The sequence below is a fragment of the Thamnophis sirtalis genome, unplaced genomic scaffold, assembly GCF_051295495.1.
Source record: "Thamnophis sirtalis isolate CommonGarterSnake01/CBP01778 unplaced genomic scaffold, rThaSir2_p1.2 scaffold_5, whole genome shotgun sequence".
Taxonomy (NCBI): Eukaryota; Metazoa; Chordata; class Lepidosauria; order Squamata; family Natricidae; genus Thamnophis; species Thamnophis sirtalis.
This window is the reverse complement of record NW_028261385.1, coordinates 89,810,277-89,823,254: the sequence shown is the minus strand read 5'-3', so window position 1 is coordinate 89,823,254 and position 12,978 is coordinate 89,810,277. Positions and strand designations below refer to the sequence as shown.

The 12,978-nt window shown below is 41.8% G+C and overlaps 1 protein-coding gene and 1 long non-coding RNA gene across 2 annotated transcripts; one reads left to right on the top strand and one right to left on the bottom strand.

Moving 5' to 3' along the window:
- Nucleotides 1–737: 737 nt before the first annotated feature.
- LOC148045463 (uncharacterized) lies at nucleotides 738–3,755 on the bottom strand. The gene is made up of 3 exons (XR_015696745.1): nucleotides 3,005–3,755; nucleotides 1,141–1,238; nucleotides 738–931 (listed from the first exon to the last, which is right to left on the bottom strand). It is a non-coding gene; the product is annotated as an uncharacterized LOC148045463 (long non-coding RNA).
- Nucleotides 3,756–4,644: 889 nt separating this feature from the next.
- Nucleotides 4,645–12,728, top strand: SLC46A2 (solute carrier family 46 member 2). The gene is made up of 4 exons (XM_014056732.2): nucleotides 4,645–5,817; nucleotides 7,036–7,119; nucleotides 8,708–8,864; nucleotides 10,189–12,728. Exons 1-4 carry the CDS (start codon nucleotides 4,788–4,790, stop codon nucleotides 10,313–10,315), a joined length of 1,398 nt encoding a protein of 465 aa, XP_013912207.1. The 5' UTR covers nucleotides 4,645–4,787; the 3' UTR covers nucleotides 10,316–12,728.
- The last annotated feature ends 250 nt before the right edge of the window (nucleotides 12,729–12,978 follow it).

Here is a 12,978-nt window from a genome sequence, read left to right as displayed (position 1 = left end):
TGCAGATCCCCATGCCTGAGCCACGATAGGCTTCATAAAAGACAAGCAGAACCTTAAATTGCACCTGAAAACCAATTGGTAACCAGTGGTAGATGGGCAAACTCAGAGGTGCCTCATCCCCTTATTCACATCAAAATAGGATTTATTAGATTTCTGTGTGGTTTCTGAACAAGCTCTTGCTTCCGACTGAGAATGGAAGACTATTAACTATCATATGACATGTAGGGACATTTAAAGATCTTCAATGGTATTTTTAAAAATTAATTTGAAATTATTCAAAGGATCTCTTCCCTTTACAAAGACACATTGCACAGTGAGATATATAGAAGACCAAATCATGACATAATATCCTGATAATGTGTTATTATCCATAATCCGTGTTTTCTTGGTGAGATTCTTCACAGAAAAGATTTTTTTTATGGATCCAGCATTTATTCCATGATACCCTGAATTAAGGGATTACAAGGTTGTAAAAAAGAGGGTTTTATTGACATAGGCTCATCCTCTTGTTCCCCTAAATTGTAATGGAAAATTGTCCTGACACTATTTCTATTTTTTTATATATATATTAACTAAATCTATAATAAATAGATTTATTATATACATAAATAAATAAACTAGTTTAAAAAAAGAATAGCAATAGCACTTAGATTTATATACTGCTTCACGCTGCTTACAGCCCCCTAGTCAGGGTTCCAAATAGCATTCAAAAGTAAATCAAAGTCCAAGGCAAAGTATTGCTCAAAGTTCTAATTTATTAAGAGGGCCATGTTGGCACATCTGGGAAAACCCAAATCTGAAAGCTTCCCGGTTTTCCCTACCCAGTTGAAAGTTCAAGATCTTGCCCCCACACCCACAAGGCCATCACACGTTCCAATCTTCCACTGCCATGCTGGCAGTTCCACCCATCCAGTTCCGGTCAGGTGTAGAGCTGCAAAGACAAAGGATGACATTGGCTTTCTAGAAAGAATTTCCATACAATCCTCCCTCCCATTTTCTCACAATAGAAAATGCATAGTAGAATAATAGAAAGTGTGGAAGGCCAAAGATCCAAAAGAAAAGATGGCTGCAGGCCTGACACCTCTCTAAGCAGTTTACAGAGTCAGCATACAGCCCCCAACAATCTAGGTTTTTACCAACCTCAGAAGGATGGAAGGTTGAGTCAATCTTGAGCCTGATGAGACTTGAACTGCTGGCAGCTGACAGCAGATGTAGCCTGGAGTACTGCATTCTAACCACTGTGCCACCATGGAATAAAAGTAGGATATAAATGTAATAATGATAAAAAAAGAAAATTGCCCTGATACATAATGACAGTGTTTTCATTTCATCTCCAAGCCACAGATAAGGCAGCTTAAAGTTACAAGAACTTTAGCTCTTCCCTATAAAAATAGTGTTTCCCTTCTCTTGATCCAAGTTTGGCCAACAGCACAATTTAGCTCATTCTTTGCCAGCGGGGCTGATGACGGAATTATGATGGGATCCATGGTCTTCTGGCAGTTGTCCTCCAGAACCATTTTGTCTGGGGCAAGTCCCCCAAAGTTACCTCCCTGAGGAATACCTGGCTAATGCTTTCTAAAGCCATGGTTAGACCCTACCTAGTAGGTTCCTTAAGTACATAGGCATAGCTGTCTTTCAAAAGGGTGTCAGATCTGATTTTTTTTTCATAATGCTGGGGCGGGAGCTGCACAGAAGGTCAACTTAAACTAGGAAAGAAAGACAGGTTTTGCCAGTTGTGTGCTGCTGGTTTTGTCACCATGGTATGAATTACAGCTTTTCTCCTGCTTCTGCCAAGAAGTGGTTTCATGTGGCTGTACTCTACCCTTTTTAATCCTGTTGTAGTGGTGATCCCATTTTGCCTAACCCAAGGGTGTCAAATTCAAGGCTCGGGAGCCTGTTTTCACTGGAAGAGTGCTTGGGACACCCTGGCCATGCCCAGCCCTGCCCCCCAAGGTCAAACATAACCCTGATATGGCCCTCAATGAAATCGAGTTTGACTTCCCTGGCCTATTCCATGGACGACTACTGTGTACCAATATCCGCAATCCCTTGCTATCTGCACCACCATTCCTTTGCAACAGTGACCAAGGACTGAGCCAGAAGAGGATTGATTACTCTTCCTTCTTTACCCTGCACTTTTCCCATGCCTGGTAGCCTGATTGATACTTCACAGGTGGGGAGGAAGGACTTGGATTGAAGCAGGAGGAAGCAATCTGGTTCCAGGACATTTTGCTTCAGAAAAGTGACCAGTTGCAGTTCTAGGCAAAAAGCACTTTCACGTCCATGAATGTTTAAATTAGGCAACTTGTTTTAAGAAGCATCTGATCCTTTCTGAGTTTCTGTTCTTGATTCTCTAATAAATGTTGTCAGTTGTAACTTGATTTAAATTTTATTTTACAACTCTAAAAAGACTCCTGAGTCTATGATGACTAGTTCTCTGCCTAGACTCTGAATAGCCTTACACGGTGTGCTTGGCAAACATATTTGCTTGATTTAAACAAGGTTACTAGAAACTATTAAAAAAGGGGTCCCTTTATCCTTCTCATAGGGTGGCTCAGTGGCTGAGACACTGAACTTGTCAATCAGAAGGTTGGCAGTTGGGTGATTTGAATCCCTAGTGCCACATAACAGAGGGAGCTCCCGTTACTTGTCCCAGCTTCTACCAACCTAGCAGTTCGAAAGCATGCAAAAATGCAAGTAGAAAAATAGGGACCACCTTTGGTGGGAGGGTAACAGTGTTCCATGCACCTTCGGCATTTAGTCATGTCGGCCACATCACCATGGAGACGTCTTCGGACAGCGCTGGCTCTTCGGTTTTGAAATGCAGATGAGCACTCCGCAAGGGGAACTTTTATCTTTACCTATCCTTCTCTAAAGATGCAAAATATCTGAAAATTTCCCTGTCAGCACCTCAAGTAATTAATAATATTTCATTGTGTTCTGAAATACACAACAGCTATCTTGTAACACACACTATTTGGGGACTCAAAATCCTTTTACTCACCCTTCTGGTAAAGTTCATTCCCACATGCGATTTGGGAATCACTTCTCTATCAACATATGTAGGTTGTAACAGATCTCTCTAATTCACAGCCTTTGCTCTGATTGCAAAACCAAATATGGGTTGAAAGCACAGCTGCTTGAAAGGAAGAGGTTAATGGGCAAAGAAAGTATCATTGAAATGTTGGTTTGGGGTTTTCCCTTCCCTGCTACTGATTTCGCAAGAGCTTTAAATGTTTTAAGGAAGCAGAATTGAATTTAAAAGAAACACTAAACAGCATCACCTCTCTAAACAGAGATGAAAAATCCCCTATCAACTGCAGTGCTCCCAATCTCAAGAAAGAGAAATCACTATCTTTTCCAGAAAACAACTTGGGTGAAATATAATGCCGTTTTTTCTGACTGGAAGCACAGAAACACAAAGTCCTCTCATTCAGAGAAAACACTGAACTAAACTGCCATGCTGTTCCCACTTAATCCTATCTATCTTGTTTTGCTCATCTACCTATGAGCAGTTTCGGTAGCAGAGCTGGCAGGGAACATTTTTTTTAACCCGTCACTGAGGCCTTCTGTTTATCGACCTGTTTTCTTTCTCAGATATGAAAAAGGACTAATATTTACTTAGCTAGCCTACCCATCAACCCTTTTCACACTGTCTTTCACACTAAGAGTGCCATGCTGAGTGGTTAGTTGGGTTTGGGATTAGGATGCTCCTGCTGTCTTTCAAGTTTTCAATTGTTCCTTTTAGCTTTGTTTTAATCTGGTTTTTGACTTGTTTTTTAGCTATAGTTTTTATATCACTTTACTGTTTTATCGTAACCCATCCAAAGGCAGATAATCACTGTAATATGAAGCCAGACTTGAGAAACAATTCTGAAAGAGGGTTGAGGGGAATACATCCTATTTCTTATTTATGTAAAAGTAAGGCCTAACATGTTGAGGATACTTCATGCTGAAGGGACGTGCATTTTAAAAGAGAGAGAGAGAGAGAGAGAGAGAGAGAGAGAGAGAGAGAGAGAGAGAGAGAGAGAGAGAGAGAGAGAGAGAGGTGGATGATAGATAGATGATAGATAGATAGATAGATAGATAGATAGATAGATAGATAGATAGATAGATAGAATAAATATAAATAGTCTGTCTTTTTTTTTAACCACACACATTGTCAAATTCACATGTTGCTTCACATGCCTTCCACAACTCTTACCAACACCATGGAGATCACCTTATTACACCTCCCTTCTCCCTCAGATAAGTTTGAGACTTACCAAGAAAAAGATTGAAAAAGATAGCAACATCAAAACTATCAGAATTGTCTCTTTCCGACACTCTGAATAGAAAGCTGAACTTCTATTAGCTGGGGGGAGGGGAGAGAGCGAGAGCATTTATAGACATACACACCCGCATGAGCACACCAACAAAAACTTCATTCTAATGTAATATTTTGGGTCACTCAAACACACTGGCCGAACTTCTTTCACTTCCTAAAAATCAGGTTTGAGAAATTTCTCAACACAGATCATGTGATTTCTTGAAGGCACACAGAAGAGTCAGCTCATTGGGGCACGCTAAGACAATTAGATCTTGAAAGAAAGAGGGAGGGAAGAAGAAACAAAAAAACCTGTTTGAGGAGGCAGAGAGAGGAAATCCCTTCTTTGCGTTTGCCTTCAATGCTGTAGGCAAGCTTTTATTTTCAGGTTAGAAGGACTGGGTTGGCTCCCGGCCTTCTTCTCTCCTTTTCCTCAGAAAAATTAAGCCACTGTCTCACAGTGACCACAACTGCTGACACAATGAAGACCTGGATTGAACCTCTTGTTGCTGGTGCTCAGCTTGCCAGCGCTTTCTACGACACAGGACTATTGCTAGTGGTGAAGAACTACTACAACCAGACCAATTCTTCTTCAGCGCATTCCAGTGAGGAGGCGCAGCAAAAAGCGATCTCTGACTTTTACATCATCTACCATCTTGTTGATGGGTTAACCCCTCTGTTATCAGCTTATGGCCTGGCTAGGCTGGGTGACCGGATAAATCGGAAGATCAGCATTTGCGTGCCTTTGTCTGGCTACTTACTCTCCCGTTTCCTTCTACTCCTTTTGATCTTGTTGGCTTGGCCAATTGAGGTGATGTACGGGGCTGCTGTCTTGCACGGCTTGACTGGAGGATTCACCACATATTGGGCCAGCATCATGGCCCTGAGCTCCCAGCGTTCATCTGAGAGCAGAAGATCCCTGCATCTCATCCGCATTGAGCTCATCTATGGCATTGCTGGTTTTGTGGGAAGCATTGCTTCGGGACACCTCTTTGTTACCTTCCATCTCAATTATCAGCATGGTATAGTGTTGATATCCTGTAGTGTTGCCTTATATGCCTTGTGTGTCATCTACAGTCTATTTGTCCTACAAGTCCCTAAGCTTGGTGTTTGTGATCCAGCCACTTCCATCGATGTGGCCCAACCTGACAGCAATTTGGCCGATGATGAGAATTTATTGTTACTTAGATCTGAGAGTCCTTCCCGTCTGGGACCTGCCAAGTCCATTATTGCCCTGCTCTTTGTGGGGGCCATCCTATATGACTTGGCTGTAGTTGGATCAATGAACGTGCTGCCCCTCTTCTTCCTAAAGAAGCCACTGAGCTGGGGACCAGAATATGTCGGCTATGCCAATGCTGCTGGCCATGTGATCTTTATTACCAGCTTCCTGGGAGTCTTTGTGTTTTCCAAGTTTCTAAGAGACACCACCATGATCATGATTGGGATTGTGTCCTTCTCGGCTGGCATCCTTATTATGGCCTTTGTGAGATGGACGTTCCTGTTTTACATTGGTGAGTCAGAGCCTTTCCATGCACCTCGCATTCATTCAAGCCACATTTTTTGTTTAATTTCATGGAAGATTTAGTACTCTTCTTTTTTACTGACCTTTAATAAATTTAAGCCGTAGCTTTATTCTAATTTATGTGAAAGTAAACCCAGTACACATTATTTCTGAATAGGTCTCTATAAAAGGGATCCCCAACCACCATTACCCTTTTAACTCTCAGAATTCCAAGGCATCGCACATCAGAAGGGCTTCGGGGGACAGAATAAAATATACTGCAGCCCTTTCCTTCCTCTGACTCCTCCAGACCACGGAGACCTTGTCCATCTCTGCTATAAATTAAATTCCTGATGGAAGTGGGGGGATTTAAGGGCAGATCTTTCTCTCTGGCTCACTGAGATGCTTGGTGCTGCTCTCTGACATCAGTTTTCAGACCCCCTTTCCAGAACATAAGTACTGCCTTTGATATTTCATAGAACATCATCTAGTCACTAGGGGGTTCCCAACTGTAGGTCCTTGATATTCCAGAGGGTGCAAAAACCTGGGTTTAGAAGTTTCAAAATTATAGTGTATATATGCATAATTATATGCATACAATTATTTATTTTTTAAGGGGTGCAAGAATATATCAGAAGCACTGGTGTGTTTCAATTTATTTTATTTACTACCTGTTCGCTCATGCATGCAAGTGCGTTCGTATGCTCACGCGATGCTTCTGCACATGTGCAGAAGTGTCCGGGCAGGTGAGCAGAACCTCCCACCCCCACCATTACCGGTTTGCCCAATCCAGGGCAAACTGGCAGAAATCCACCTCTTATCAGAAGCGTTCCAGCGGTGCGGGGTATAGAAAAGGTTGGGAACCCTAGTGGAAAACATCTATTACTTCTCATTTAATAGGCTAAATCATTGTTATTGTAGCTGTTATTGTTACTCTTCACCTGCATTACATCCGGAGATTATAATATACTTCAGAGAGGTTGGCTTTTAGAGCCCTACGTTCAGACTTACCCTGACCAATTGATTTCTCGCTGTCTTAAGAATGCGACTCTCCTCATCATTTGTCCAACAAACAAGATAAAGTTGAGGAAAACAATCTTAGTTGCCAGTCATGCCCAAACATGAAGCTGAGGCTTCCCATTTGTGCTTTTTAAAACAGCTATACCCTGATCTCCCTTAAAAAGGCTGGGCATTTGACCTGACCATTCTGCATTCTGCTCTGTTACAGCTCGTGTTGTGATGCTCTTTGCCCTCATTCCCTTGCCAACCGTCAGATCTTTGTTATCCAAACACGTTGAAGCGTCAACCTACGGTAAGAAATAGTTCTGTGTTTATTTCTTTGGAAAACATTGACTTTTAGAATAAGCTGATTTGAGTTTATTCCTATCAGTTGAGTTGGTGTCACAGAAACATGCAGTAATCCCAGTCAGGTGAGTCAGAACCAAATTCTTACACTTACCTGTAAGACTATTCCATGAGTATCAATGCCTTAGGCTTTGACGAAAGCTTTCAGTTGTTGGAGGCACATGCTTTCCTTCCGTAATTTAGAAAAATGTCATGGGTGATTCCACATCTGATTTACAAGGAGGGCTGATTTGAAAGCACCTTTAGAAAAAGGCTTTCTATGGACTTTTTTGGACAGAGACTTAAGAAAAGTAGCAGCTGTAACTTTAAGCTTCCATTTTAAATTTCGCACAATGTCATTGAACCTTCTGGGCCACTAAAGGGAAATGTTAAAATATAGTTTCTAGCTGCCCAGCACAAAATTCTAGTACATGCACCAATTTTGGATTCTGCCAGACTGTTGGGGAGTCCACAAGTGACCCACTGCCACCAGTCTAGACTTTCTGGGGGCATCTCATTTGCCTACACATGATGGAAACAAGATGTTGGAGAAATAGCCTATGGGCCAATCTAATAAAACATTTCTTTTTCTAGAACAATAACCAGTGGAAATATATAACCAACTTGGGTTTGGGTTGCTCTTAGTTGGTCATTAAAAGCTCTGGTATTTTCTATTAATCCAGAAACCCAAATCACCTTCCAAATAAAGCCACAGTATCTTTGATTAATTGTGAGCTATTTAAACTCACTGTGTCAGGTTGAATCAACCTAGAAGAAAGGGTTAACTTATCTTTTTTGACTTCACAACTTAGATCTGAGAATCAAAGAAAACCACTGCTTTGAGGGATGGGGTTGAAATATGGACAACAAGGTTTGGACAAGTGTTGCTAAACCTCTCCCTATCCTACTATCAGTGACTCTCAGCCCAACTTGTCCTCCAGAATTTGGTTTATAGCATATTAACATCACATTTCAAAAGTCAGGAAGTAATAACTTTCCAACTGCCATAAAGGAGACCAGAATTCTGTCTGAGATAGTGCTATACACCCGTTAATCCTACAACCGAATTTTAAACCTGTTATAGTTCCATGTTCCACTTATTAGGCTCTTCCATTATGTAATAATAGCTCCTGAAATCAACATAATTATTGCCTACATTATAATTGGCTACAGAATTAGTTTCTAGCACTTATCTGCTGTTGCTTGTCCTATTAATATTAAGCACTCACAATATTCTGGCAGCAACAACCTGTTTACAAAATGACAAATGTTCAAATTGGTTCAAGAAGTACAGAAATGATTATGTAAGGCATTTATGCAATAAATGCGGGATTCCATCTATTTCTCTATAACAGAAACAATCCAGCAGGTGCACTTTAGAATAACTTTTCACAAGTTGAAATTAAAATGTGCTCTCAAGCCATTACTACATTGTAATTACATTTTTTTAAAAAAAACAGATTAGCTACATAAATTGTATGGATATGGATTCTGGTAGAAATATGCCCTACATTCCTTTTCATTCAATCTTACATCTGCTCTCTTTTTTCTCCTAGGAAAAGTGTTTGTCCTTCTGCAGCTGTCACTGGTGATCACTGGAGTTGTGACATCAACAGCCTATAATAAAATTTACCAACACACCCTGGGCTGGTTCAGTGGATTTTGCTTCCTTCTGTCATGTGTCATTGGTTCCCTGAGTCTTATCCCTATCAGGTAAAGTAAACTGAGGTCAAACTGAATTTTTAAAAGACAAACCTGTTTTCCTTATCTGTATATCCCTGGATTCCTAAGATTTGTTCAATCATCTAAGTCCAAGCCAAAGATTTTTCAAATTCCTGAAGCTGGCACTGGGTCAATGTAATTCATTATGATGAACCCACAACCATGCCTCATAGGTAAAGGTAAAGGTAGAGGTTCCCCTTGCACATATGTGCTAGTCGTTCCTGACTCTAGGGGGCGGTGCTCATCTCTGTTTCAAAGCCGAAGAGTCAGCTGTCCAAAGACGTCTCTGTGGTCATGTGGCTGGCATGACTAAATGCCAAAGGCACAAAGAACGCTGTTACCTTCCCACCAAAGGTGGTTCCTAATTTTTCTACTTGCATTTTTCCAGTAGTTCTGCCAACTGCTAGGTTGGCAGAAAACAACAGGAGCTCACTCTGTTCACGGCACTAGGGATTCAAACCGCTGAGCTGCCGACCTTTCTGATCAACAAGCTCAGCGTCTTAGCCATTGAGCTACCGCATCCTAGGAGATCATAATCTATGCTCCTATATTTTTTAAATTACCGTTTCCCTGAAAATAAGACATCCCTGGATAATAAGCCCAATCGGGCTTTTGAGCATGTGGATTAAAATAAGCCCTCCTCCAAAAATAAGCCCTCCCCAAAATATTGCAACACAGCAGCAGCCATGAGGTAACCATGCTTACTGCCTCCTGCACCTCAAAAATAATAAGACCTCCCCGAAAATAAGGCCAAACCTTATTTTGGGGGTCAAAAGAAAATAAGACCCTGTCTTATTTTCAGGGAAACACAATATGTATTATAGAATGCCTGCAGAGGAAGAAGAGCTGTGCAAAATTCATGTGTTATCTAAGAGCTGAGAACCTTGAATATTGCCATTTCTCCAAATTTCCAAAGATGTTCAAGAAGATGGTGATATTTGTGTCATTCTGGACTCTATACTGCAAATGCTCTCCCTGAAATCAGGTTGAGGTTTGGCCAGAGGCTCCATCGAACTATCCTTTGTACAAACACTACTTTTCTTTAGGAATGTCCACAAAAGTTATTAGCCCCCTTTTTGGTGTACAATATTTGTTTTTGGGGTGGGTGGGTTGTGCTTTACTTGTGGAGTTTTATACTTCAGACATTTTACTGCAATACTGACCACTTGAGGTAGCCTTGGGTCAGCTGCCAAAAAAGAAGATTATCCCACTTCAAGGAAGTAAAATGTGTGTTTCAGAAATGTAGGTGAGGTTGCTCAACCATGGAAATTAATTCACTTTCTCCATCTCCAATTTCCTTTTCTCTCCCTTGCAGTTTGGTAGCCTACAAGCAATGGACACAATCTGATTTAGCAGAGAGATTAACCAATAGAAAACAACTGTCGACATCAGAGGCAGAGCTACAGAGCAAGTTGGAGCAACCAGACAGACTGACTACCTGAAAGACAGCCTTGATACTAATTATGTCATTAGGGATATTTAGTTCTAGGAACTAGTTTCCTGTACTCTTTCCTGTATGACTAGGCTGTTGAAACTGTGTAGGGAGAGCAACTGAAAACCATTTATGGAGTAGGAGGCATGCAGTTCTTGAGTGATGCTACTTTAGAATCACATTTCATAGAATTCTCCCTGTTTTCCATTCAGGATATGTTTGTTCACCGACCCCCTTTCCATCTACAATTCTTCCAGCAAATAGTCTCCATATTCACATTTTAAAGCAAAATATCCTTCCCTGGGAACTCTCAGAAACAGCCATTCCCCATATTTAGTCCACGTAGTTGGACTAGTTGGACTCCCAACTCATAAGATCCTTGTTCCTTAAATCTCAGTGAAATATCCAGTTTTGGGATGAAGGCATTGGTGTATTGACCATTAAGCAGAGTAAGCATGTGCTTAGGGCACCAGGCCCAAAGGGGGCCACCACAAAGATGAGAAAGAAAAAAACAATGAAGATTTGTACAGTATGTACAAAAGAGGAAGGCATCAAGAATTGTCAGTGCTTAGGGCACCAGTGAACCTTAATCTGCCACTGGATGAAGGGTTAGAAAACTATATATGCCTATAATATCATTTACACTCCAGCGTTTCAGTGCTCCCAGTGCTAACGCTGCAGTTAGTTCATCAAAGACGGTTCACCAGGCTTCACAAGGCTCAGGTTCTCAAAACAAGATGGTGAAGATAGAAAGACAATGAGCAGATTCCCTAGCTAAGAAGTGAAATAAATCATGAGATAGACAATGTCATACTTAGGGAAGAACCCTCAACACCTGTTTAATCACACACCAAGATCCATATACCCCTGGATCAGTGGTGGGATTCAGCCAGTTCGCACCTATTCGGGAGAACCGGTTGGTAACTTTCTAAGCAGTTTGGAGAACCGGTTGTTGGAAGAAATCTTTTGTTTTTTCCTACTTTACAGGGCTACTCCTGTAAGGAAGGCAGGAAGGAAACATTCTGGTGTTGTTTCTAGCCTAATCTTTATTGCCCTGCTTACAGAAACTGTCTCTCCAGTTAACCCTTATTATCATTGTAACAACTAAGGTGAAGTGCCCATCGACCTGAGTGACATTGACTTGGCCACGCCCACATGATCACATGACCACCGAGCTGGTCATTAGGGCAGAGAACTGGTTGGTAAATTATTTGAATCCCACCACTGCCCTGAATGTTATTTAATTATTTTTAACATAATAATAAATGAATGGGAAGCTTGCATACTACATAACAAAGTTACAATCTTTAGAAGCACTTTTAGTTGTAAGGCAGCCTCTGGACCTCTTCTAAGTATTTGCCGAAAAGAAAAATGGGGAGCAACTGCAATCCAGACCTTTCTTTGGAAGTGTGCACTCCTACTCAGACAACAAAAGTTGGATGAAATGTAGCACACTGAGGGGGGGGAGGTCTAGGATAACACGCTGCAGTTAGTTCATCAAAGACAGTTCACCACTCCCACTTTGCCTCAGAGATTGAGATTGAGATTAGATTTATATGCCACCCTTCTCCCAAGGACTCAGGGCCTCAGCCAACTAACCACTGCTAAATTGATGCAGGACAACTCCATACAGCCAACTCACTATGGGGACAACTCACCGTCAGCAGCTGGAGAGCCAGGTGGGAGGGTGAGTGAGTGAGTGGTTAGGCAGAGCACAGAGCACATCAGGGCAGTTGGCAACGAGACCAGGACTTCCCATTTTCACACCCGCTTGCACTGCCGCTGCTGCTGCAGCCCACACCCAGGAGTGGAGCTGCTGCTGTTATTGCCGCTACACTGGGCATGGAGACCAACCAGGGGTGGGTTGCTGCTGACGTTACTGCCAGTTTGCAACCTATGCACAATGCGAGAGCGAGCAAAGTGAGTGTGCATGCCAGATGCATGGTGCATGTGTGTGCACTGTTCAATGTTAATTGTTCTGTGTACATGCGCAGAACAATTTACAGTGAACTTCACATGCACAGTCACTAAAATCCAAAATGGCGGCAACCAAGCAGCAGTGAAGGAACTGGTTTGGGGGCGTGGCAGGCTTGGGTCGCTGCCAGTTCTGCGACTCAGGCCTGAATTCCACTACCCGTTTGGCTGAACCAGGCCGAACCGGCAGGAACCCACCTCTACAGTGTGTTGGGTCAGGAGAGAGTGACTGGTCCAAAATCAACCAGCCATCTTCTATGCCTAAGATGAAACTAGAAGTCCCAGTCTCCTGGTTACTTATTGGGAGCAAGCCTGAAGTCAAATTCCTGGGATTTCAACATGTCAGACTATCTCAATCTATATTGATTTGCTCAGGAGTGAACTTTGTTGACTACCATTTGGCTTATTTCTGATTAAACCTCCACAGAAGAGCTTGTGGATTGATTAAACAGAGATGTTGATTTTTAAAGGTATCATTTGCCTCTTGCAGGTCTGTGCTAAAAAAAGGTTTTGAGAAATTTGAGAGTGTTTCATTTCATTTCATTTATTGAACTTATAGGCCGCCCAATCCCGGAGGACTCCGGGCGGCTTACAGAAATGAAAAATATTAAAAAAGGATTAAAACAATAAGATACAACAAGATTAAGAAGAAAACACAACATGCACCCAATCAAAGGGGGGCTGGACCTCAATCAAGAG

What these genes read in the sequence shown, in the direction of transcription:
- SLC46A2 (XM_014056732.2), top strand. Translation starts at nt 4,788, where the DNA reads ATGAAGACCTGGATTGAACCTCTTGTTGCTGGTGCTCAGCTTGCCAGC. An exon ending in GACGTTCCTGTTTTACATTG is followed by an intron (nt 5,818 to 7,035) that starts GTGAGTCAGAGC and finishes GCTCTGTTACAG; the next exon opens with CTCGTGTTGTGATGCTCTTT. An exon ending in CGTTGAAGCGTCAACCTACG is followed by an intron (nt 7,120 to 8,707) that starts GTAAGAAATAGT and finishes TTTTTCTCCTAG; the next exon opens with GAAAAGTGTTTGTCCTTCTG.